The sequence below is a fragment of the Manis javanica genome, chromosome 1 (genome assembly GCF_040802235.1).
Source record: "Manis javanica isolate MJ-LG chromosome 1, MJ_LKY, whole genome shotgun sequence".
NCBI lineage: Eukaryota > Metazoa > Chordata > Mammalia > Pholidota > Manidae > Manis > Manis javanica.
In genome coordinates, this window is record NC_133156.1 from 51,655,708 (window position 1) to 51,680,230 (window position 24,523).

General features: G+C 38.0%; 1 protein-coding gene across 3 annotated transcripts in view; it reads left to right on the forward strand.

The window, feature by feature from the left end:
* Window positions 1-24,523, forward strand: part of RANBP17 (RAN binding protein 17) — a 364,604-nt gene that overhangs the window by 323,122 nt on the left and 16,959 nt on the right. For 2 of the 3 annotated variants that reach the window (XM_036995225.2, XM_073232144.1), the window contains one exon: window positions 3,405-3,571. The exons of the other annotated variant lie outside the window; for it this stretch is intronic. In XM_036995225.2, coding sequence (XP_036851120.1) covers window positions 3,405-3,571 — 167 coding nt within the window. The remainder of the gene's footprint in view (window positions 1-3,404; window positions 3,572-24,523) is intronic. 3 annotated transcript variants of the gene reach the window in all.

Consider the following 24,523-nt stretch of genomic DNA (forward strand, 5'->3'; position numbering starts at 1 on the left):
ATGCCAAAAGAGAAGAAAGCTATGGATTAGCTAAAAAATGACAGGTTTGGTGTTTAAAGGATTGAAATATCCAAGAAAACAAACAGGAGGTGAAAGTGAAAAACCTATGTGTCAGGCACTGTGTTGCAATCTTTACATACTTTCTCTCATTAATTTCTCAAAACACTTTGCAAAGTATGTTGTATTCAGTACATTTCATAGAGGTGCAAAATTAAGCTCCAGAGAGTCAGACATTTAGAAGTATGGCTTCATCCCTAAGATGTACCTATTTTCAAAACCATGTCACCACACAAATAGACCTTTTGTTTCTGAAATTGCTTCCATACCATATTTCTCTAAGATCTTCATCCTTCCTTCTGGTTTGGTGAGATACTTTGAGTTGAAGCCAAATTTCAGTTCGATCCCATTGTCATTCTACTGACTCTCAGGTAAGCAACTTTTTCCTCCATAGTTAACTTTTCAGAATAGCTTTCCATGATGTGTCTTAGTGAACAAGAGGGCTGTGAATGGGACATATGCTTCCTGTGGAGCCCAGTTGCTGGAAAGAAGGAGCCTTTGGTTGTTTGCAGTGCCAAACAAGTTGCTAGAGAGGACAAGGTGCCTAGTAGGCTTAAAAATTATATCCAAAATTGCCTATGTCATAGATGAGTCCTTTTTGAAAGATTCTAAACATCAAGAACTAAGACCAAAACTAGGAAAATACATGACTTCTGCCCATCCTTTTATGTTGGGAGAGTTTCATTTTTGAATCTCACTCAAAAGCTTGAGCGGCAAATAAAACCAATAATAATACATAGTCCTCAGCACTATTCATTCTATTTTTGATCAAATGGCCCTTGATCCTTATGATTCCACACTTTTCAATCTACCCTGAAATAACATTTATTCTTTTCAAAGCCCCCAACTGTAAATCAGCCATAATGTAAGCTCTTCTTGCTTTTATCACAAGGATATATGCTCCAACCTTCATGTCTAAAGTGTTTACCTGGCTTTTTCATAGCTGACTCAGTAGACTAGAACCTTTTAATGCAACTGCATGGCATGTGGTCACCAAATCTATGTGAAGTCTTTATAATTTTTGTATGATTGATAGCATATTGCTCTTCACTGGTGAGGGGCACCATATCTATTTCCTGCTTGCTTCCTTTTGTGGATATTAACTTAGTTAATCCATTTATTTTCATGATTGGGACTTCAAAGGTAGAAATGTGAAGGAAAGGAGAAAAGCACCCAGGCTTAACAAGTCTGTGCCTGACTTTTAGGCAAAGATGCTTTCCACTGCATTACACCACCTTCCAGGGTTATAAAACCCAAGCTTTTTTTTTTTACAAAGTAAATCAGTTACTGGAGAGAGATAAATAATTAATCAATCAATCAATTAATCAATCAAATGCTATAGCTTTAGGAGAAAAAAATAAAAGCTCCTTTCTTAAAAGCCTGTAGCTCCACAGTTTCCCAAGATGTCCTGCCCATCTTTTAGACCTTCATTCAACCCTCATGATCCTAAATCAGCTACCATTACCCTCCATTCTAAATGCATGAGGCTGTATGTCAAAACCTGCTCCAAAACTTAGCTCTTTCTATTTACTTTGTCATCTCTCTCTAAAACAGTATATGTAAAACAGTTAAGCTGTAGCATTGTATCAATTCTAAGTATTATTATTAAGCACAACTCAAGACTTTAAAAAACTTTTCTCAGATTGACTTTGCCTACACATTCTTTATTTAATTCAGCTAATGTTTCACCTCTGATCTGAGCTGCACACACGTGTCTCACAACCTCAGAGATGAATAAGAATAGGGAACTGTTGCCTTAGGAAGTTTATAATTCGCTGCTTCCCAGCCCTACTCTCCCAGTCTACTTTTTCTCTTCTGAGTCAGCCATATGTGCAATTTCTTGAGTACTCATTGTTTTTAATTGTTTCTCTTTTTCTGTTACTAATCATAAACTCCACAGGATCGTGTCCATGTGTTTCCATTAGCCAAACAATCTGAGTCATTCCATGCTATGACTCAAACCATGAACTCTGAATAAGTGTCTTTATCTCCAGGCTTCATTTTTCTCATTTGAAAAATGCAAATAACACCTATATTTAAAGTGATTGTTGAAGTACATGAAATGATCATTTTAATGTTCATAGGAGGTAGCAATAAATGATTGCCCTCTAAGTGTCACTTACTTGCTTAAAAAAAATACCTTCAATAATATCCCTAAATGTAAATGTCTCAGCCCACTGTTGGATGCCCTCAAGGAAGACCGCAACCCACTTTGTCAGCTTGCTTTCTTATGACCCCTACACATTCTTTGACTCAAACCAAAAGTTCTACTTCCTGAATGCACCCTCCTCTTTCACTATGAGGGCAAACTGGTAGTAACTATTAACTTTTGAGTGCACATTGTATTTTAAGAATATGCTTAATTCCTACATATATTTTTGCTTACTAGCTACTTAATCTTGGTGCTTAAGAGTAAGATCTAGAGTCTAACTCCTTGCCTATTTTCAAACCATGTCTCCACAATTATCTCTGTGTGGCATTGGACAAGTCACTTAATCCCTCAGTGTTCTCACCTGTGAATGGAAATAATAACAATAACAATTATAGTGCTGTTGTGAGGATTAAAAATAATAATCCATATAAATAACACAGTAAGCTCTCAATAAATATCAGCTATTTTTATTATGAGAATTTCTAGTCATTTTCTTCTCATCAACTCCTTAAGATATTTTACAGATGATGAGAAGAGTAAGTGATCTTTCAGAGTAACAACACAGCAAGTAATTGGAGCAGATGAGATTTGAACCCAGAGCTGTCTGGCTCCAAAATCCATTCCTTTCTATCACACTATGTACATTGTGCTAATCTCTCTACCTGAAAAAAGTCCTTCCTATGTCTACCTGGGGTAACTTTCCCAAGCCCATCTCAGGTGCTACCTCCTTCACCAAACTCTCTTTGATCCCTATCCAAATGCGATGTCTCCCTCAAAATACTCACAGCATTGTGTAACTCATTTTTATACAACATTGTGCTCCACTGACTTGTATACTAAATCCCGAGCTCTTTGACTCCAGGGTGGGGATTTCCCCCAAAGCAGAGCACTTGGCACCAAGCAGATATTTAATAAAGTCCCTTGAATTGAACAGAGCATCATTAAGGTCACAAAAGGAAAATTCTGTCCAATTCAATCCAAGAATCACTTACTTACTAACAGATCTCTATGCCAGGTCCTGTAGTAGACACTGGGTTTAAAGAGATAAGCCAGACAAAATCCCTGCCCTCAAGGAATTTACAGTTTGATGAAAGTGCTCTGAAAGCAGAAAGTGACTGTTTTTAATGGAAGCGTTGTAATTAAGCAAATGAAACACTTTAGTAATACAAACAAATTCTCATTTATTGTCACACAGATACAGTTGTCTCCTCCAGCTGCTGTACCAGTTTAGACCACGTCCTCACCTACCTCTTCAAGCACATAGCAAAAGAAGGCAAGAAGGCACTTCGGTGTAGAGAGGCTACCCAGGCCGGTCAGAGACTGTTACATTTTATGCAGCAAAATCCAAATGTCCTGCAGCAGGTAACTTGTGGTCACCTGACTTACAAAACAGTTTCCCAAAAGCCTACCTGGCCCTAAATATCTCTTAGAGCAACTGGTCTTGCCAATACTCTTTACCAGTTACTCTCTAGGTGCATTTTCCTTGAAGGTAGGATAGTACACTGGCTTTAGGATAATTTACCCTCAAAAAATCTGTCAGTCGTTCCAGTGAATCTAGAATTCAAAAAGAGGACAGCTCTTCCAGAGGCCTGAGATAAAATAAAAGGCAAAGCTGGAACTAGAAACAGTCAACTTCTGATTTCTTTCCTGGGACTGCTAATAATGTCATCTTAAGTTTGTCTCGTGATTGTTCTGGTCTGTTGGGAAACTACAATGTGCTGGGCTCCCAGTCTGTGCCAAACAATTCTCTAGGTACTTTCCATTCATTGTAACATAGTTGGTATTTTTCTCATTTTAAGGTGAGAAATCAGGGTTCAGATAGGTCATATTCCCAAGAGCATTTAAGTAACAAGTAATAAAGCCACAATTTCTTTATTTTCAAAGTGTTTTCTGACTAGCAATAATATGAGCTAGATCCAAGTTCAGTATTGTTTAAAAAAACTCATTTCTCAAATCATGGTAACATCATGCATAAAAATTAATATACATGCCAGAAATATTTCAAAGAGAATAATACTATTTTTTTATGAAGCTACCATCACTATGATATTTTCTAGTTCCACTAAATTTGAAAAATGATATCTTTATATGCTTCCAGTTGTTTTATTTTGCCAAATTGTCTCCATAATAGTCTGTGGTCTACAAATGTAAACACTTCAACAAGGTCATTAGCCTGAAAATAGAATGAGACAGACACTCTGTTTTCTTCCTGGCTGTCATTTTTTTGCTAATATTAAATGAAATTATGTAAATTTTAGTTGTGGTGATGTTTCAGTTAACCAGTTATGTTCCTGGTGGGGAGGGGTGTAATTAAGATTTTGCATAACTAGGCAAAGGGCTGTAGGCCTATAATTATTTGATATGACACTGGAATTATTATGACATGTTGTCAATATAGTAAAGAGAAGCGGAAGGAACATGTTCATTGAGGACTTCCTACGTACAAGGTGTAAGAGCCATTCAGACTCGTAAGACATAATTTCTTTTCTTAAAAAGTTTCCTGTCAAGTGGAACAGAGATAACTGGTTAGTTATTGGGTAGCTGACCAATTATATGATAATTGGATTAATGTAATGATGACAGAGAGTAACACAGAGGAGAGGACTTTCAGAGAAGTCCTCCTGAGAAGACCACAACCCTGAAATGTGAATATTGTCATCCCCATCTTGCAGGTGAATAAACTGAGATGCAGAGAGATCGAGTGGAGAGTGGAATGTGAACTAAGGACTGTTTGGCTCTAAAGCCCAAGTGCTTATCACTTACACCGAGGGACTAGTTGGTAGGGATGAGATCTCAGATTCACTTGGAATGCCTTTTCAAAATACACATTTTATCAAGATTTGGGTGCACCTCTCCTATTCCCTCGCCCCACCCACCCAACTGCAGCAGCCAGTGGCACTGTTGGGAGTGTGTCATAGCCCGCAGGTGTTTTGTAAGGAGAAGGTTGAGAACCCTTAGACAGTGCATGTAGTCAGTGGAGAAAATAAATACCTATGGATTGGCCAGGAATCAGACCCAGCCCCCAACCCACCATGGCAAGCAACAAGTCTGCCACCAAATCCCTCCTGCCAGCACTCAGTCACGGTCACAATATTGTCCCATAAACTTTGGCAGAAACTTTTAAGTTAGTAGAAAATTTTAGCAAAAATCAATAGACTATGGTTCTAGACAAATAATGTCATACTAGGTAGAGCAAGTACTGTGGTTGTGCAGGAGACAATCAAGTTTGACTTTACTCAGAATTGTCATGCGTTTGTTGGTTTAAGTAATTTCTGTGTGTTAATAATACTTGGTAATCCTTTATAGCATATAACTAAGTAGTGATATATCTTTATTAACAGTGGAATACATTCTATTTATTTGGAATGTAGGCTTTCAGATAGCATTTTAAATATTAATGACTGGTCTCCAGTAGTCAGCATAAATATGATTTGCATTAGCACTAGGTTATATCATCTTGAGTGCCTCTGATGTCAACTATGGGGTATAGTAATACCTGACATCATCTCCTTAGGTCACTGACAACTTTGACCTCTATTCTTATGCACAGTTTCTGTCGTCTCAAAAGCTCTTTTTGAATTGATTTGAAATTTTGACTCTTCCCTTTATGAGGCAGTAAAATTGATAATTATTCAGATGGGAACTGAGCACTGAGTGAAAAATCAATTCCACCCGCTCTCTGCTGCGTATAAAATTACTTCTGAGTCGGCTGGACTGAACGGATGGCCAGAGTAAAAGCAGCAGGCAGGAGTAGTGGGAAGAATTAGCTGGACAGAGCTAATAGCCTGAAGGGATGGGCTTGGAGAAGAGGGAGCCGGGCCAGTTGGGGGTTATTATGAGCAAGGATGGGTCCCATTGATCATCTGTTTACATCAGCTTTCCAAGACCTTATAAATCAGCCCTGAAGAGCAGCAGAACCCAAGATTCGGCTTCTTACCAGAGGGACTTTGTATTAGATTACTCTCATTTTCACACTCAGATGAAAAGTGAGCCATTGATTATTCATTGGTTGCCCATTAAATGCTGTTTTTATAGATGATTTGCCTATCACAGAAGGTAATGAACAGGGATGCTGCTTCATAACTTGAGGTTTCAGTTTTCAAGGCATCTGTGTCGGTTAAGTAATGCCTAACCCTATTAAAAGGAATGGGTTACAAATTGCTTAACAGTGCTGAAAAATTAGACCCTAATGACTAATTGTGCTTGGAGTTTAGAGAGGGTTTGTCAGCTCTTTAAACTAAACTGATGCAATGATATAGCAATTATTTACTAGTTTGAACTGTTTTTCCTCCCAACCTGGACATGTATTGCTGGAAGCATAACTGCATGAAGATTGTCAGTTCCAAACTGCAAAAGTTATCTCTTGAAGCTTCCATAGCAAACAAAGCATGAACCCACATAAGGCTCCTTATAGGCCTTTCCATTTGTATACAACAACCTGGGAAATAATTTTTTTTTATTGAAGTATAGTTAATATACAATATTATAGTAGCTTCAGGTATGGAGCACAGTGATTTGACAATTATATACATTACTGAAAGCTTACCCTGATAAGTGTAGTTACCATCTGTCATCATACAAAGATACTATAATATTATTGACCAAATTCCCTATGCTGTACTTTTATCCCCATGATTAATTTACTTTATAATTTGAAGCTTGTACCTCTTTATCCCCTTCACCTATTTTGCCCACCTCCAACCTCCTCCCCTCTGGTAACCATCAGTCTCTTCTCTGTATTTATGAGTCTGTTTCTGTTTTATTTGTTCATTTGTTTTGGTTTTTAGATTCCACATACAAGTGAAATCATGTGGTATTTGTCTTTCTCTGTTTGGCTTATTTCACTTAGCATAATACTCTGTAGGTGTCCATCCATTTTGTCACAAATGGCAAGATGTCATTCTTTTTCATGGCTGAGTAATATGCTACTGTGTATATGTACCATATCTTCTTTATCCATTCATCACTGATGAACACTTGTTGCTTCCATATCTTAGCTATTGTACATAAAGCTGCAATAAACATGGAGTGCCTTATCTTTTTGAATTAATGATTTTGTTTTCTTCAGGTAAATCTCCAGAAGTGGAGTTACTGGGTCATATGGTATTCCTATTTTTACCTTTTTAAGAAATCTCCATCATGTTTTCCATGGTGGCTGCACCAGTTTACATTCCCACCAACACTGTACGAGGGTTCCCTTTTCTCCACATCCTCGTCAACAACTTATTATTTCTTGTCTTTGTGATTATAGCCATTCTGGCCGGTGTGAGATGATATCTCATTGTGGTCTTGATTTGCATTTCCCTCATGATTAGTGATGTTGGGCATCTTTTCACGTATCTGTTGGCCATCTGGATGTTTTCTTTGGAAAAATGTCTATTCAGGCCCTTTGACCATTTTTTAATCAGATTACATGTTTTTTTGGGGGTGTTTTTGTGTGTTGAATTATCCAAGTTCTTTAAGTTCTGAATATTAGCCTTGTCAGATGTATTATTTGCAATTATATTCTCCCATTCAGTAGACTGACTTTTCATTTTGTTAATAGTTTCCTTTGCTGTGCAGAAGCTCTTTACTTTGATATAGTCCCCTTCTTTATTTTTGCTTTTGTTACCCTTGCCCAGGGAGACATATCCAGAAAAAAATTACTACTGGTTATGTTTAACAGTTTACTGCCTATGTTTTCTGCTAGGAGTTTTATGGTTTCAGTTCTTATGTTTAGGTCTTTAATCCATTTTGAATTTTATTTTTGTATATGGTATAAAACAATGAGCCAGATTCATTCTTTTGCATGTAGCTGTCAAGTTTTCTCAACACCATTTATTAAAGAGACTGTCTTTTCTGCATGGTATATTCTTGTCTCCTTTGTCATATATTAATTGACCATCTAAGTGTGAGTTTATTTCTGGGCTCTCTCTTCTATTCCATTGATGTATGTGTCTATTTTTGTGCCAGGACCATACTGTTTGATTACTACAGCTTTGTAGTATAGTTTAAAATCAGGGCACATACCTGCAGCTTTGTTCTTTCTCAAGAGTGCTTGGCTGTTCAGGGTCTTTTGTGATTCCATACAAATTTTAGGATTATTTGCTCTAGTTCTGTGAAAAATGCCATTGGTCTTTTGATAGGGATTGTATTGAATCTGTTGATTTCTTTGGATAGTATGGCCATTTTAACAATATTAATTCTTCCTATCAATGAGCATGGAGCATCTTTGCATTTCTTTGTGTCACCTTCAATTTCTTTCATTAGTGTCCTATAGTTTGTCAGAATAAAGGTTAGGAAAGACATTTTAAGTCCCTGTCACCTAGAAATGTGTTTATTATGACCTGTTATGTGGCTTTAGATCTTCATTGTTTTAAAAACATTCTCCAAATAAGCCTTCTTCCATATTTTGCAAACCTAATTTTGCAAGCACTAAATTTAGTACATTTGAAGATCCATTATAATTGACTATTTCAACTAAGAATTATCTGAACAGCATTGCTTTGACTTAACAGTTGAGATATTTGACATAACAGTTGTACAGCAACACAGTTGCCATACATGGAAAAAAAAATTCCCTATGTGTGTTTTTTTTGTTTTTTGTTTTTTGTTTTTTATTATTTTGTTATCATTAATCTACAATTACATGAAGAACATTATGTTTATAGGGTCCCCCCTTCACCAAGTCCCCCTCACAAACCCCATTACAGTCACGGTCCATCAGCATAGTAAGGTTTGTAAAATCACTACTTGTCTTCTCTGTGTTGCACAGCCTTCCCCATTCCCCACCACCACCACATTATACGTGCTAATCGTAATACCCCCTTTCTTCTTCCCTGCCCTTACCCCTCCCTTCCCTTCCATTCTACCCAGTTCCTTTCCCTTTGGTAACTGTTAGTCCATTCTTGGGTTCTGTGATTCTGCTGCTGTTTTGTTCCTTCAGTTTTTCTTTTTTCTTATACTCCACATATGACTGAAATCATTTGGTACTTGTCTTTCTCCGCCTAGCTTATTTCACTGAGCATAATACCCTCTAGCTCCATCCATGTTGTTGCAAATGGTAGGATTTGTTTTCTTCTTATGGCTGAATAATATTCCATTGTGTATATGTACCACATCTTCTTTATCCATTCATCTACTGATGGACACTTAGGTTGCTTCCATTTCTTGGCTATTGTAAATAGTGCAGCAATAAACATAGGGGTGCATCTGTCTTTTTCAAACTGGGCTGCTGCATTCTTAGGGTAAATTCCTAGGAGTAGAATTCCTGGGTCAAATGGTATTTCTATTTTGAGCTTTTTGAGGAACCTCCATACTGCTTTCCACAATGGTTGAACTAATTTGCATTCCCACCAGCAGTTTAGGACGGTTCCCCTTTCTCCATAACCTCGCCAACATTTGTTGTTATTTGTCTTTTGGATGGTAGCCATCCTTACTGGTGTGAGGTGATATCTCATTGTGGTTTTAATTTGCATTTCTCTGATAACCAGCGATGTGGAGCATCTTTTCATGTGTCTCTTGGCCATCTGAATTTCTCCTTTGGAGAACTGTCTGCTCAGCAGCTCTGCCCATTTTTAAATTGGATTATTTGCTCTTTGTTTGTTGAGGTGCGTGAACTCTTTGTGTATTTTGGATGTCAAGCCTTTATCAGATCTGTCATTTACGAATATATTCTCCCATACTGTAGGGTACCTTTTTGTTCTATTGATGGTGTCCTTTACTGTACATAAGCTTTTCAGCTTGATGTAGTACCACTTGTTCATTTTTGCTTTTGTTTCACTTGCCTGGGGAGATATGTTCATGAAGAAGTCACTTAAATTTATGTCCAAGAGATTTTTGCCTATGTTTTTTTCTAAGAGTTTTATGGTTTCATGACTTACATCATCCATTTCGAATTTACTTTTGTGTATGGCATTAGACAGTGATCCAGTTTCATTCTCGTACATGTAGCTGTCCAGTTTTGCCAGCACCATCTGTTGAAGAGACTGTCATTTCCCCATTGTATGTCCATGGCTCCTTTATCGTATATTAATTGACCATATATGTTTGGGTTAATGTCTGGAGTCTCTATTCTGTTCCACTGGTCTGTGGCTCTGTTCTTGTGCCAGTACCAAATTGTCTTGATTACTATGGCTTTGTAGTAGAGCTTGAAGTTGGAGAATGAGATTTTCCCCCCACTTTATTCTTCCTTCTCAGGATTGCTTTGGCTATTCGGGGTCTATGGTGTTTCCATATGAATTTTTGAACTATTTGTTCCAGTTCGTTGAAGAATGTTGTTGGTAATTTGATAGGGATTGCATCAAATCTGTATATTGCTTTGCGTAGGATGGCCATTTTGACGATATTATTTCTTCCTAGCCAGGGCATGGGATGAGTTTCCATTTGTTAGTGTCCTCTTTAATTTCTCTTAAGAGTGTCTTACAGTTTTCAGGGTATAGGTCTTTCACTTCTTTGGTTAGGTTTATTCCTAGATATTTTATTCTTTTTGATGCAATTGTGAATGGAATTGTTTTCCTGATTTCTCTTTCTATTGGTTCATTGTTAGTGTATAGGAAAACCACAGATTTCTGTGTGTTAATTTTGTATCCTGCAACTTTGCTGTATTCTGATATCAGTTCTAGTAGCTTTGGAGTGGAGTTTTAGGGTTTTTATGTACAATATCATGTCATCTACAAACAGTGACAGTTTAACTTCTTCTATACCAATCTGGAGTCCTTGTATTTCTTTGTGTTGTCTGATTGCCATGGCTAGGACGTCCAGTACTATGTTAAATAATCGTGGCGAGAGTGGGCATCCCTGTCGTTCCCAATGTCAGAGGAAAAGCTTTCAGCCTCTCGCTGTTCAGTATGATGTTAGCTGTGGGTTTATCATATATGGCCTTTATTATGTTGAGGTACTTGCCCTCTATACCCATTTTGCTGAGAGTTTTTATCATGAATGGATGTTGAATTTTGTTGTATGCTTTTTCAGCATCTATGGAGATGATCATGTGGTTTTTGTCCTTCTTTTTGTTTTGTGTGGTGGATGATGTTGATGGATTTTCAAATGTTGTACCATTCTTGTATCCCTGGGATGAATCCCACTTGGTCGTGGTGTATGATCCTTTTGATATATTTTTGAATTTGGTTTGCTAATATTTTGTTGAGTATTTTTGCGTCTACGTTCATCAGGGATATTGGTCTGTAGTTTTCTTTTTCAGTGGGGTCTTTGGCTGGTTTTGGTATTAGGGTGATGTTGACTTCACAAAATGAGTTTGGGAGTATTCCCTCCTCTTCTATTTTTTGGAAAACTTTAAGGAGAATGGGTATTATGTCTTCTCTGTATGTCTGATAAATTCTGAGGTAAATCCATCTGGCCCGGGGGTTTTGTTCTTGGGTAGTTTTTTGATTACCGCTTCAATTTCTTTGCTCATAATTGGTTTGTTTAAATTTTGTGTTTCTTACTTGGTCAGTCTTGGAAGGTTGTTGAATTTTTCTAGGAAGTTGTCCATTTCTCCTAGGTTTTCCAGCGTGTTAGTATATAGGTTTTCATAGTATTCTCTAATAATTCTTTGTATTTCTGTGAAGTCTCTTGTGATTTTTCCTTTCTCGTTTCTGATTCTGTTGATGTGTGTTGATTCTCTTTTTCTCTTGATAAGTCTGGCTAGAGGCTTATCTATTTTGTTTATTTTCTCAAAGAACCAGCTCTTGGTTTCACTGATTTTTTCTATTGTTTTATTCTTCTCAATTTTGTTTATTTCTTCTCTGATCTTTATTATGTCCCTCCTTCTGCTGACTTTAGGCCTCATTTGTTCTTCTTTTTCCAATTTTGATATTTGTGACATTAGACTATTCATTTGGGATTGTTCTTCATTCTTTAAGTATGCCTGGATTGCTATATACTTTCCTCTTAGGACTGCTTTCACTGCATCCCACAGAAGTTGGGGCTTTGTGTTGTTGTTGTCATGTATTTCCATATATTGCTTGATCTCTATTTTAATTTGTTCATTGATCCATTGATTATTTAGAAGCATGTTGTTAAGCCTCCATGTGTTTGTGAGCCTTTTTGTTTTCTTTGTAGAATTTATTTCTGGTTTTATACCTTTGTGGTCTGAAAAGTCGGTTGGTATAATTTCAATCTTTTGGAATTTACTGAGGCTCTTTTTGTGGCCTAGTATGTGGTCTATTCTGGAGAATGTTCCATGTGCACTTGAGAAGAATGTGTATCCTGTTGCTTTTCGATGTAGAGTTCTATAGATGTCTATTATGTCTGTCTGTTCTAGTGTGTTGTTCAGTGCCTCCGTGTCCTTACTTATTTTCTGTCCAGTGGATCTTTCCTTTGGAGTGAGTGGCGAGTTGAAGTCTCCTAAAATGAATGCATTGCATTCTCTTTCCTCCTTTAGTTCTGTTAGTATTTGTTTCACATATGCTGGTGCTCCTGTATTGGGTGCATATATATTTATAATGGTTATATCCTCTTGTTGGACTGAGCCCTTTATCATCATGTAATGTCCTTCTTTATCTCTTGTTACTTCCTTTGTTTTAAAGTCTATTTTGTCTAATACTAGTACTGCAACACCTGCTTTTTTCTCCCTGTTTGCATGAAATATCTTTTTCCATCCCTTGACTTTTATTCTGTGCATGTCTTTGGGTTTGAGGTGAGTTTCCTGTAAGCAGCATATAGATGGGTCTTGCTTTTTTATCCATTCTATCACTCTGTGTCTTTTGATTGGTGCATTCAGTCCATTTACATTTAGGGTGATTATTGAAAGATATGTACTTATTGCCATTGCAAGCTTTAGATTTATGGTCACCAAAGGTTCAAGGTTAGCTTCTTTAGTATCTTACTGTCTAACTTAACTCACTTATTGAGCTGTTATAAACACTGTCTGGTGATTCTTTATTTCTTTCCCTTCTTATTCCTCCTCTTCCATTCTTTATATGTTGGTTGTTTTATTCTGTGCTCTTTTGTGTTTTCTTTAACTGCTTTTGTGGGTAGTTAATTTTATTTTTTGCCTTTAGTTAGTATTTGGTTGGTCTGCTTTCTTTGCTGTGATTTAATTTTCTCTGGTGACATCTATTTAGTCTTAGGAGTGCTCCCATCTAGAGCAGTCCCTCTATGATACCCTGTAGAGGTGGTTTTGTGGGAGGCAAATTCCCTCAACTTTTGCTTGTCTGGGATTTGTTTAATCCCTTCATATTTAAATGATAATCATGCTGGATACAGTATTCTTGGTTCAAGGCCCTTCTGTTTCATTGCATTAAATATATCATGCCATTCTCTTCGGCCTGTAAGGTTTCTGTTGAGAAATCTGATAGGTTTTCCTTTGTAGGTGACCTTTTTCCTCTCTCTAGCTGCCTTTAAAACTCTATCCTTGTCCTTGATCTTTGCCATTTTAATAATTATGTGTCTTGGTGTTGTCCTCCTTGGGTCCCTTCTATTGGGAGTTCTGTGTACTTCCATGGTCTGATCGATTATTTCCTCCCCCAGTTTGGGGAAGTTTTCAGCCATTATTTCTTCAAAGACACTTTCTATCTCTTTTTCTCTCTCTTCTTCTTCTGGTACCCCTATAATGCGGATATTGTTCCTTTTGGATTGGTCATGCAGTTCTCTGAATATTGTTTCATTCCTGGAGATCCTTTTGTCTCTCTCTGCATCACCTTCTATGCATTCCTGTTCTCTGGTTTCTATTCCATCAATGGCCTCTTGCATCTTATCCATTCTGCTTATAAATCCTTCCAGAGATTGTTTTATTTCTTTAATCTCCCTCCGGACGTCATCCCTTAGCTCTTGCATATTTCTCTGTAGCTCCATCAGCATGGTTATGACCTTTATTTTGTATTCTTTTTCAGGGAGATTGGTTAGGTCTATCTCCCCAGATTCCTTCTCAGGGGAGACTGTCTGGGTTAATCTGGTCTTATCAAATTTTTCTGCCTTTTCATGGCGATAGAGGTAGTTGCGGGAAGATGGTGCGTGTGTCAGCTGGGAGAACATCCCTTCTTGCTGGTTTGTGGCCTTCCTCTCCTGGGAGAACAGCGACCTCTAGCAGCTTGTGCTTGGCAGCTGCACGCAGATGGGGCCTCTGATTCTTGCCCGTCCACTGTGGAGTTAAGCTCCACCGTTGCTGTCGGCGTGGCCTGCCTCGGGCTGCTGCTCCAATATGGCAGAGCTGCGTTGGAGGGGAAACAGGTGGGAGGCTGTTTATCACTGTGAGGGGTCTCCAAGCTGCACTGCTGCCCAGGAGGTTAGGGCGCCCAGAGTTCCCTGGGATTCCCAGCTGCTGGGCTAAGTGTCCTGGGACATTTCAGTCCAGCTGTGGGGTCCCTGTCCCTTTAAGTCTTTCAAAATGCACTTGCTTTTCTTTGTCCCCAGGGTGCCAGCTGCGGGGACCCACTCATAGGTTTTACTGTCCTGTTTCCCTAGTATCCAGCACACCACACCCTGTGTGTCTGCACTCCGGTGCAGATGGCTAGGGCTAGGTGTTTAGCAGTCCTGGGCTCCCTCTCCCTCCCCATTCCGACTCCTCTCCTCCTGCTGGAAGCTGGGGTGACGGGCATTCAGGTCCTGCTGGGCAGCAGCTTGTATCTTACCCCCTTTGCGAGGCGCTGGGTTCTCGCAGGTGTGGATGTAGTTTGACTGTTGTCCTGTGTCTTCTGGTCTCTCTTTTAGGGAGAGTTGTATTTGTTGTATTTTCAAAAATATATATGGTTTTGGGAGGAGATTTCCACTGCTCTACTCACGCTGCCATCTTGGCTCCACCCCCTTCCCTGTGTGTTTTTATGTCATTACAAAGATAATCTAAAATTTAAGAGCAAGCCAATAGTAACACTGATTAGCCCTGATCTGCTGCAGTAATTTTGGAAGATAAAATTTCTTTATGAAATTTTTTTCAGTTTTATCATGGTCATGTTAAGTGTTTGCATATATAATCCATAAATCAGCATTCATTTAGTTATATCACAGAGTGAAAGATTTGCACAAATTAGGTAAATGAAAGAGGGTGTTTTATAGCAATAGATGGACATTTAAGAGATGTGACTAATTGTTTTTCAGATTTTAAGAATAAGACACTGATGCTGAATGCTTCTTTAAATCAGAATTTCAATTAAAACTAATTGCTCTAGAAAGAGTAGCACTTTCCACAGAAGTAGAAGAAGAACTATGCAATTGTCAGTATTACTGATTAATCATGCAGTTAACTTATTAACAAGGTATTTTTAGTAATTATAGTCTCTAAAATCTAAATACATTGAATGGAGGAATTAGAACATTTAGGTTTGAATTTATCTTACCCCTATTCAACTATTTGGCTCAAATCAGCTATATTAAGACCAAAAAAAGTTCTAATTATAGTTTATAGTTTTCCCTTCCTTCTTCCCTTCCTCTCTGTCTGTGCTAACCTGACATTTAACTACAAACTGTGAAGAGCTGTCAGGAATTATAAGAATCATACTTCAGTAAGGATGTATGCTAAAAGAACATTCACCCTTTTCCTCAGTCAGTCAGTCAATCAATGAAAATTGCTTTTGTATAGTGCTCTTCATGACATGCATCCCAAAGTGAATTACAGCAAAAGGGAAATCATCTGCTCTTTTTTCATTCTGTCTTTAGATTGAAATGATACTGCTCAACATTTTGACATACTGTACGAGACATCTTTCATACTTAAGATTCCATTCCATATTACTAAGTAGGAGAAAGTGCAGTCACGTATTTAACTGATCTTGAGATTTTGGCCTATAGAACCTTAGCAAGACTCTCACACTGGGAAACACTTAAGCAGATGAAATATATTCACATCTCTTATCCTCTAAAAAAAAATTAGCCAGATTTTCCAATGTTGCTATAAAGACATTTCTAGTGAACCTAAATAGAAAGTGTACACTTTATATGACCCATTGACTCAGTCTGCTTGATTTGAAACTTTATTGCCACAAACATGGCAGAAGTAGATAGATAATCAAAAACACATACCTAAAGAATATGCACAGCTGGATCAGAAAATAACATGAATTTAAAGAGTTACTAAGCCAAGGACTGGTCATTGGACAGTGAAAGTGTAAGATAGGAACTGATACATCATGATGGAATTATTTTTTGCACATGCTGCTCTGTTGGTGTCTTAGGGTTTCAGCCCCAGGCATGTGCACTATGGATTCAGTGAGACCAAGAATGACAATGGGATGTTCTTGTAAAAGAGTTCATAGCCAGCTCTATTCTCACAGCAGTAGGTCAGAAATTAGAATAACATCTGCATCCAGCAGTCTACAGGTCCATAATTCACCTCTGTCTCTGCCTCCTCCCAGAGCACTGGGAAGAGCTCTTTATATAGTGACTCAGTCAATAATAGGTTATTGCCTATGGATGTGGAAGCTGTAGCCAGCAGTAGGCTATTACATCATCAAATAGTTTAGGGTCAGGTGAGGATCTGGGCCATCGGAACTTCCATTTTCCCCACACTTGTTCTTACATGTACTAGGCAAGTCTGTGCATGTACTCTGTATTTATTTCTAGGAAGAAAATAATATTGGCAAAATGTAAGTGCTTAATTTGTACAGGCACTAGCTTAAGCTCTTTACATATGCATTAAATCTGATTTAATCTTCACAGTATCTCTTTGAAGCTATAGTATTATAATTACCAATTTACAGATATAGAAACAGACAAAAAAATTAAATTTCCCAAGGTCATGTGGTCAATAAATGGAAAACCTAAACTTTTAGCCTAGGTCTGTTTGATTCCAGAGTTCACATGCTTAACCACAAAATTACAGCTTGTTGGTGGCTACTAATCTGAAGTAGTATATATGTTTTGACCACTTACAGTGAGGCAAATTGAGCTTCTTAAAAGTCCCACCAGGGCCATCCTTAAGGTAGAATGATTTAGAACAGTCATCCTATACCCCAACTTTGTGTTGCAGCCAGAGTAAGACAGATGGGCAGTGACCCAGAGAATGAACCGGTGAGGGAGAGGGAAGTCGCTTTACCAGCTGGTACAGAAAAGCCCTGTGGCTCCCGGCATCACTGAGGCAGAGCTAACAGAGCTGCCTCTCTTATTCCACTTGCATACCCAATCATTAACTCTACAGCCAGACATTGCGGATATAAAAGTAGGACATGTATCCTTGAGAAGGTCAGAGTCTAGCAATATAACTTTCATAATGTTCCTTTGTGACTTTCCTTTAATGCCTTTGAGGTAGCTCTCGAGGTTTACTCCAACCTGATTTTTCTAGGATAGATTCAGTATGGCAGCTAGGAAATAAAGTGGGGGAAGCAGCAAGTGGATTCCTTACCCAGCACATCTCTAGGCTTTGTCCCAACTCTCACCACTGATTCATCAGTATAGAATGCCATTTTTCACCTCTTTCTAATGGTAAACAGCTCCTCTTTTCTAAAGGAAGCTTCTACTACTGAGTATCATTAGCTCTATCAAAGATCATTCTTAAGGCCCTCCCACACTGATAAGTCTGAAACTGACACCTGGGCTCCTGTGAGCATTCCTCTCCCTTTCCTTTCAATTCTACAAGGTGTCACAAGCTAAGATGCCTATAAAGCCAAGCAAAAAACTTGCACAAGGGAAATAGGAAAGAAACCTAAGTTGAGTACACATCCCTGTCTAAAGGGGGCAGTCTCCATACAGCTGCAGTTAATTGTTGCCCTGTAAGAACAGTAAAACCCAGGGTTGCCAGATATATTGAGATTTCTCCCCAAAAAGCCAGAAATCCGTATTTTTTAATGTTGGCCCCTGACTGAAAATTGAAAACAAAGCATTCTGCAGGCCAACACTGTATGTCTGGTTACCAGTTTTCCACTTCTGTATTATGTCATTTTAGAGAATCTCAGAACGAAGATCTCCCAGTGCGTGAGTCCTTACATTTCTCACTGCCATCCCATGTGGCACTGCAACCATGATATTTTTATTCTTCTCTGATGGTTTTGATAATTTTTGAAGCACACTTTTTTGACTTGCAGTTTAAAAGGGATGCCATTTTTGCTTTTCATATGACTCTATAGTCAAGTCTCTACTGAAACTTAAAGAGGGTGTTTTATCACATTTGAGTTGTATCTTTGCATACAGAAAGGATCCAGTAAACAGGCAATAAAACTCAGCTTAACACCAGCCAAACATTTTTCATTTTCAAAATAGCCAGGTTTGAGGCAGAAATAAAGTTCAATTTGGTCAAGTGTGTGTGTGTGTGTGTGTGTGTGTGTGTGTGTGTGTATGCAATCTAATTATTAAGGATCAAATCAGAATATCTAGGAGGACCAGGACTGGACAAAAGTATGTAGGTAACAGCCAGGTAATAAAAGTCCAAAAGGAAGTAAAACTCTAAAAAGGATGAATTTATGACCACCACCCCTAAAGATCATTGCAGAAAACTAAAGTTTATAATTTTAAAAATAGGAAGATACCAGCTTTTTTATTAAAATGGTATTTTATCTGTGATATAAAAGTATTTGTCCATCTTTAGAAGGATCATTCTAGTCCAAATCATTTATTACATACCTTATTTTGGCCATTTTGTTTTCACTTTTGTTATAGAAGTATTTGTTGACTGACTATTTCAACTATAACAAAAATGCTATTTTAAAACAGAAAAAACAGTTAAAATGAAATCCTTTCTTGATTTATGAATCATCAAATAAGAGTTATAACCATAATACTTATCTTAACAGAGTACCTTTATTCCCCCAAAGATCACCTCCATCTTGATACTTGTCCCAGCACCTAGCAGAGTCTGACATCTTGTGATGGTCAATGAGTGTCTGCAAAACAAACCCAGAAAAGTTTATTTTTAGAGCAATCTGCAGCTATGAGTTTAGGTATCATAAGGATAGGCTACATGGTAATAGACTACTACACAATAAACTAAATAGAAATACTAAGATAAGATTATATCGTTATATACTATATAATAACCCTGCTGAAATTTCACAAGAAAATTTCATTTTAAACATGGGTGAGGAAAGATGTAAGTACTTCAAATATTACTCCAAATAGTTAACAGAACAGAGAGGTATTGTTTTGTTGTTGTTTTTTACTAGGACATGTGTTTTTCTACCTCTAAGCACAGTTTAAAGATGTAATCCAGTGATAGCATAACTGCCTTATTAATTGAAAGGGGTGGAATCCACCAGATGTAGCCCAAACCAGCAGAGAGTTGGGTGACTAAGCAACAGCAAAGATACCATATTGAGTGAGCCAGAATTCAGTCTCCAAGTCATTTATTTCAACCAGTGACAATACATTTAAACTCCTGTGCCTCCACAGTGATTGATGGTTTAATATCATATATAATTTTTTTTAATGAAGGAAAAAACCATTTAAATATGTTACCATTTGCACTGGTATTCTCCTATGTACATAACTGCATTTAATCATTATGGGGATTGTTTTTATACTTGTGTAATTTGTATCCAAGAAATAACTGTCAAAACCATCTCATGCTGTTGCTGGAAATGGTACAGTGTGCCTCATACTTGAATAGATTCATTCTTCCCTGCACATAATTAAGAGTGTTGGAGCTCTCACTGCCACCACATAGGAATTCCATGTTTACATTTCTGAGAATGAAAAATTAGCCACAATGTGCTTTTTCAGGTTCCCATTTTCTGTGGCTGTGATATTTAAGTACCTTAGTTCTGTACCAGTGTATGATTTGAAGAGTTTGATTTTAAGACTTTTAATATTAAAATACATAATAAAATTTTATTATCTAATTACAAGAGGGTTTAGCCTCTTATTAAAGTTGCTAAATCAGGCCTAGATTAGCATCATAATGGCACAGTTTGACATGGAATACTCAAAAGTCAAGTTCGAGGAAAGGGACTGGGTTTTTTGTTGTGTTTTTTTTGGGGGGGGTGATCCTCCTCCACTCACCCCTTGCACAAAATAACAAGGATGAAATGCATGTATGGAAACAAACAAGGAGCAATTTGGGACGCTGGAGAAGGAGTGGAGGTGTCAGCCTAGGATGGTACCCTTAGGCAAGGCAGCTGGTATATGTAGCCTTTTGTTTATCTGCTGCTGGTTTATGTAGCCTTTAGGCCTGCACCAGAAACAATCACTCCTACAGGGTCAGCTGCTGGTCAGAAGCAAAGTAAGAAAAGATTTTGCGTTCAAACGTGCAGCCATAATTTCTGTACAGCTGGCACCTGCTACTGGTGCACAGCATGAAGGTGAAAGGTCAAAGAGGCAGTTGTTCAAAACTCAAGAATGGCTTAAAGGGACTTGTAGATTAATCTGCTTTATTAACTTCTGTATATTAGATAACTATTGCTGTGAATGACAGTACATCTTTTTTAATAAGTCGCATCTCTTTCTCTTTTAAATTAGCTTTTGAGTAATGAATATTAAATAGAAAGCATTTCAGGGGTAATTAAATGAAAACAGAATGATGTCATTTTACAATTATATTTGTATGTTTATAGAATAGGGGAATTATAATGTTTTCCAAGGAGCTAAAAAAAAAAGAGCCATCTCTTCATAAAAAGAATTTGAAATAAGTAAGTCACATGTCCATTAGCCTTTGTGTTTAAACTAAAATATATGATGTAGTTTGTGACTTAGCATGAAGTCACTGGGTGCCAGTGGCTTGATTCCCAGGGGCTCCAAGTGTTTTCTTTATGAATTGAAGTGACTGCAATCTGTCATCATTCTTTTATCTACAGTTTAGCACAGTCAGTTTTGCTATTAGTCTGCAGCAAATATTCTCAGAATAGCAAAGGAGTTGTAAAAGATGAACAATGACCATACTTTTTCCTTTGCACTCATGTAAAGCAGATAACATATCATAAGGAAAAAATGCACTGCCTTGCACAGGTTTAGGCCAATAATAATTAGGCATCTTTATAATAATGTCTTACCCAGTATGGCAAATGGCAAGCAAGATGGTTTTCAGTCTCTTCATTAATAGTGATTGGCATAATTGGCTATCATTGTAAACTAAGGATCAAAAGCGTTCACTAAATGTATCCTTTCTTAAAGCCTCTGCAAGGAAATTTTCTAATGCATAGATTAAATGCTAACATCAACTCTGGAAAAGTGTTTTTAACAATTTGTGTTCTAAAGGGACAGTTTTGTCTGCTTTCAGTGGTTTTGGTTTTCTTTTTTTTTTTAATTCTCAGAAAACGAAAGCACTATGGATGATATTTGCCTTTTTATTCTAACCCAGCACAAGTAGCAGTATCCAGTGAAACAGAATTTCACAAACAGAATTTATTTGGGATTTGCACGCCCAAGTTTTAACACAGGTGCAGTCTTTCTACTCAGAGCAGTGTTCTTGTTGTGTCAGATGACACCTGAGATCATCTTCCTGCATCATCCCCAAGCCAACTCAGGGCTTACCAGAAGGATCCTAAACTTGCATGGATATTACAAAGAGGCTGACTCCCTTGACCAGAAAAGATAGGGTTAGGAGGGTTTCCTTCCCTATCACTTCAAAGTAGAAGAACCTTCGCCCTTCCTTTTTAGAGATACATGCTTTTCCTCCATCCTGTAACAGAAGCCTTATTTCCTGCAGAGTGGCTAGGATTTAAGAGGTCACTATGGTCAGACTCAAAATTATGATAGTGAATGATTATGATGAAACAGAAGTAGAAATAATTGTCATAGGCTAGGCTGTGTGCTAAGTGCTTTACATATATATGTGATATTAGATATGTGTATGCATACATACACATATATTTACATATATATACAAAAATATGTATATATTCTAGTATATTTAAGTCTCACTATGTGAGACAGATATTTTTATCACCATTTTTGAATATTGTAATTGCAGCTCTAAGAAGTCAGGTAAGTCACCCAATATGCAGCTAATGAATAGCAAAACCTATGCTCTTAACCACTTACAGTACTACTTTTGGAGTGGTGGGAATGGAGGTGGCAAGGGGAGACACACAACATTCATTCACTTGTAAATACGTGACTGAGCTGAGGTCCCTTTCTTTGAGAACTGATTGGACAAGAAATAAACACTTGTTTCAGCTGGCTCAGTTAAGTTTTCCTCCCTGGATTTAGAAACTGGCATTTAAAAGATGTTGGTCAGACCCTAGTCCTCACCCAAATTGAAGACCTGAAAAATCAAGAGCCATGGGGAAGCCATTCCCTGCAATATGCTTAGAGAACTAGCCAGTCTTCAGCAAAAGAGAAGAGCAGCAGACAGGTGGAGAGGATCTCAGTGAGCAGTCAGGCAGCCCCAGAGAGAGAGACTGAGGAAGATCCCACCAGCATTCTTGTCCCTGGTTCTAAGTCCTGGAGAGGCCTGACTGTGCTGCCTAGTCTAGCAGTCCTCAGGTCACCCCTTTTAAGCCTAAGTTTTGTCTGTGGTAATTGCTGTCCTCACAGCCAAAAGATTCTTGGCTCAGGGAAGTTAAGAGGACAGAATGCACCAATGAGTGCAGACTCGCCTAACACAGAGAAGGAATTTAATAAGTATATAAAATAAACCTTTACTTTAAAAAACAATGTACAGGTACCAGTCACTTTTTTTATGTCCCTAAGGAGAAAATATCCCTGCTGTTCCTATGTAGAAATGATAAAAGTATACTTTCCAGGAAATCCCAAGCCCAAGACTTAATTTCAAAAGATGACTTGATTTTGACGGCCATGACTTCAGCCAGATTACGTAGGTCTTCTTAGTCCCATCTATGTATTCTGCCTTTCTTAGAGTTCTTTCTGTGACAGGCATTCTCAAGATCACAAACACTCACTGGACCTGGCGGGAGCATGGTGTGGTGTGGATTTGATTCTCGGCCCCAGCATGACTTTTTCTCACTTATTGTTCCTGCATAATCCAGGCCTCACCTTGCAGTGGCAAGAAGGAAATTAAACTTCATAATCTTTCCACTTACATAATGTCTGTTGAATCTCACAGCAACCCAGTGGGAAGATAGGGCCAATAGGGATGTTTTTTAACTTGGGAATATAGATGTGTCAACAAATATAATCCCATGGTACCTCTATGGGAAAAGTATGCAGAGGTTCAGAGAGGTGCAATAACTTGCCCAAAGTCACATAGCCAGCAAATAGCAGTACCTAGGATATAACTAAGGCTTTCTTATTTACCGATCTTACACAGTTTTCACCATACCAAGGCCTCCCAGGGCCTTAACCTGTCCTTCCTTCCTGGAATTTCTGCTTCCTTCATTTCTCTGAGTGGCATTGTGAATGGTATGAGGAACTATTTAAGTTTCTTGAAAGAATGGCACAGTGTAAAGTGAGGGCCATCTTAACGATAGCATGATTTATTCATTTTATAGTTTTTACTGGTTTTCACATACTTAAATGGTAAATTATGTGAAGTTTTGCCAAAGAATATTGGGGTGCTGGAGATGTGAATTCAATCTCTGTGTTCATTTCTGTCTTAATTCTTGGGAAGTTTAACCAGTGGTAGCCATTGGTGAGGCTGGGAGCCTATATAGTAAATTAAGGAAGCCTTCGTATTTGGTCACTTCTTGAAGAACAAGGTAAAGGTTCCCTAATCCTTGGACCTTTCACAAATTAATGCTGCTTTCTGTACTTTGCAACCCAGAATAACTCTTGCATGTTCATTCTGTACCCTTTGTCATGCTTAGAAAAATATAGGTTGTTTTTAGACTGATGAAATTCTGTCCTCCTTTCAAACTTGTTTAATTGCAAGGTCTCTGTATCTGTTGAGGTTTTTCTACTTTACAAGAAAGAAGACAGGTTTTGTAGCCAGTTTGCCTGCTTTGAATACCAGTTATGCTACTTGCTAACTATGTCCTTGGAATATTACTTCACCTCTTTGAGGGTAACAACACCTCAACCAGGGGAATTCTATACCTTATTTGAACTGACCCCCAGGATCAGGTAGCCAAACTGCTCCCCGTGCAGTCTCATGCCCACATTCCCCAAATGTTAGCCAAGACCCACTGCCTTAGATCTCTCCCACTCTGTCACTCCCTCAGCCTACCCCACAAATTGGAACATTGGTACTATGGCAAAGAAAAGCACTCAAGTGTGTTCTTAGTTGAGGTCATATGAACAAAGTACATGAAATAAACTGCCAAGGTTGAGCAATGGGAAGTGCAAGGCCTAAAGAGAAACCTCTTAAGCCCCAAAGAGATCCTCCAGCAAGAAAACCCTCAGCAAGAGCTCTATGTTAATGCCCATACTTAATGTGGCATCTTATTTTAGATGGGACAAAGAAGTTCCTCTCAGGGAACTAAAAACATCAAATAGAATTAAGTGCATTTAGGGATGATTTCTCTAGACCTTTATGATTAGAAGGAAACAACTTGGTGGGTGGGCAATAAGAGATTAATAAATACTTAGTCTACTTGAGTTCCTTAAGGCTATAGAGACCACACTTTATTCAGTTCTGTA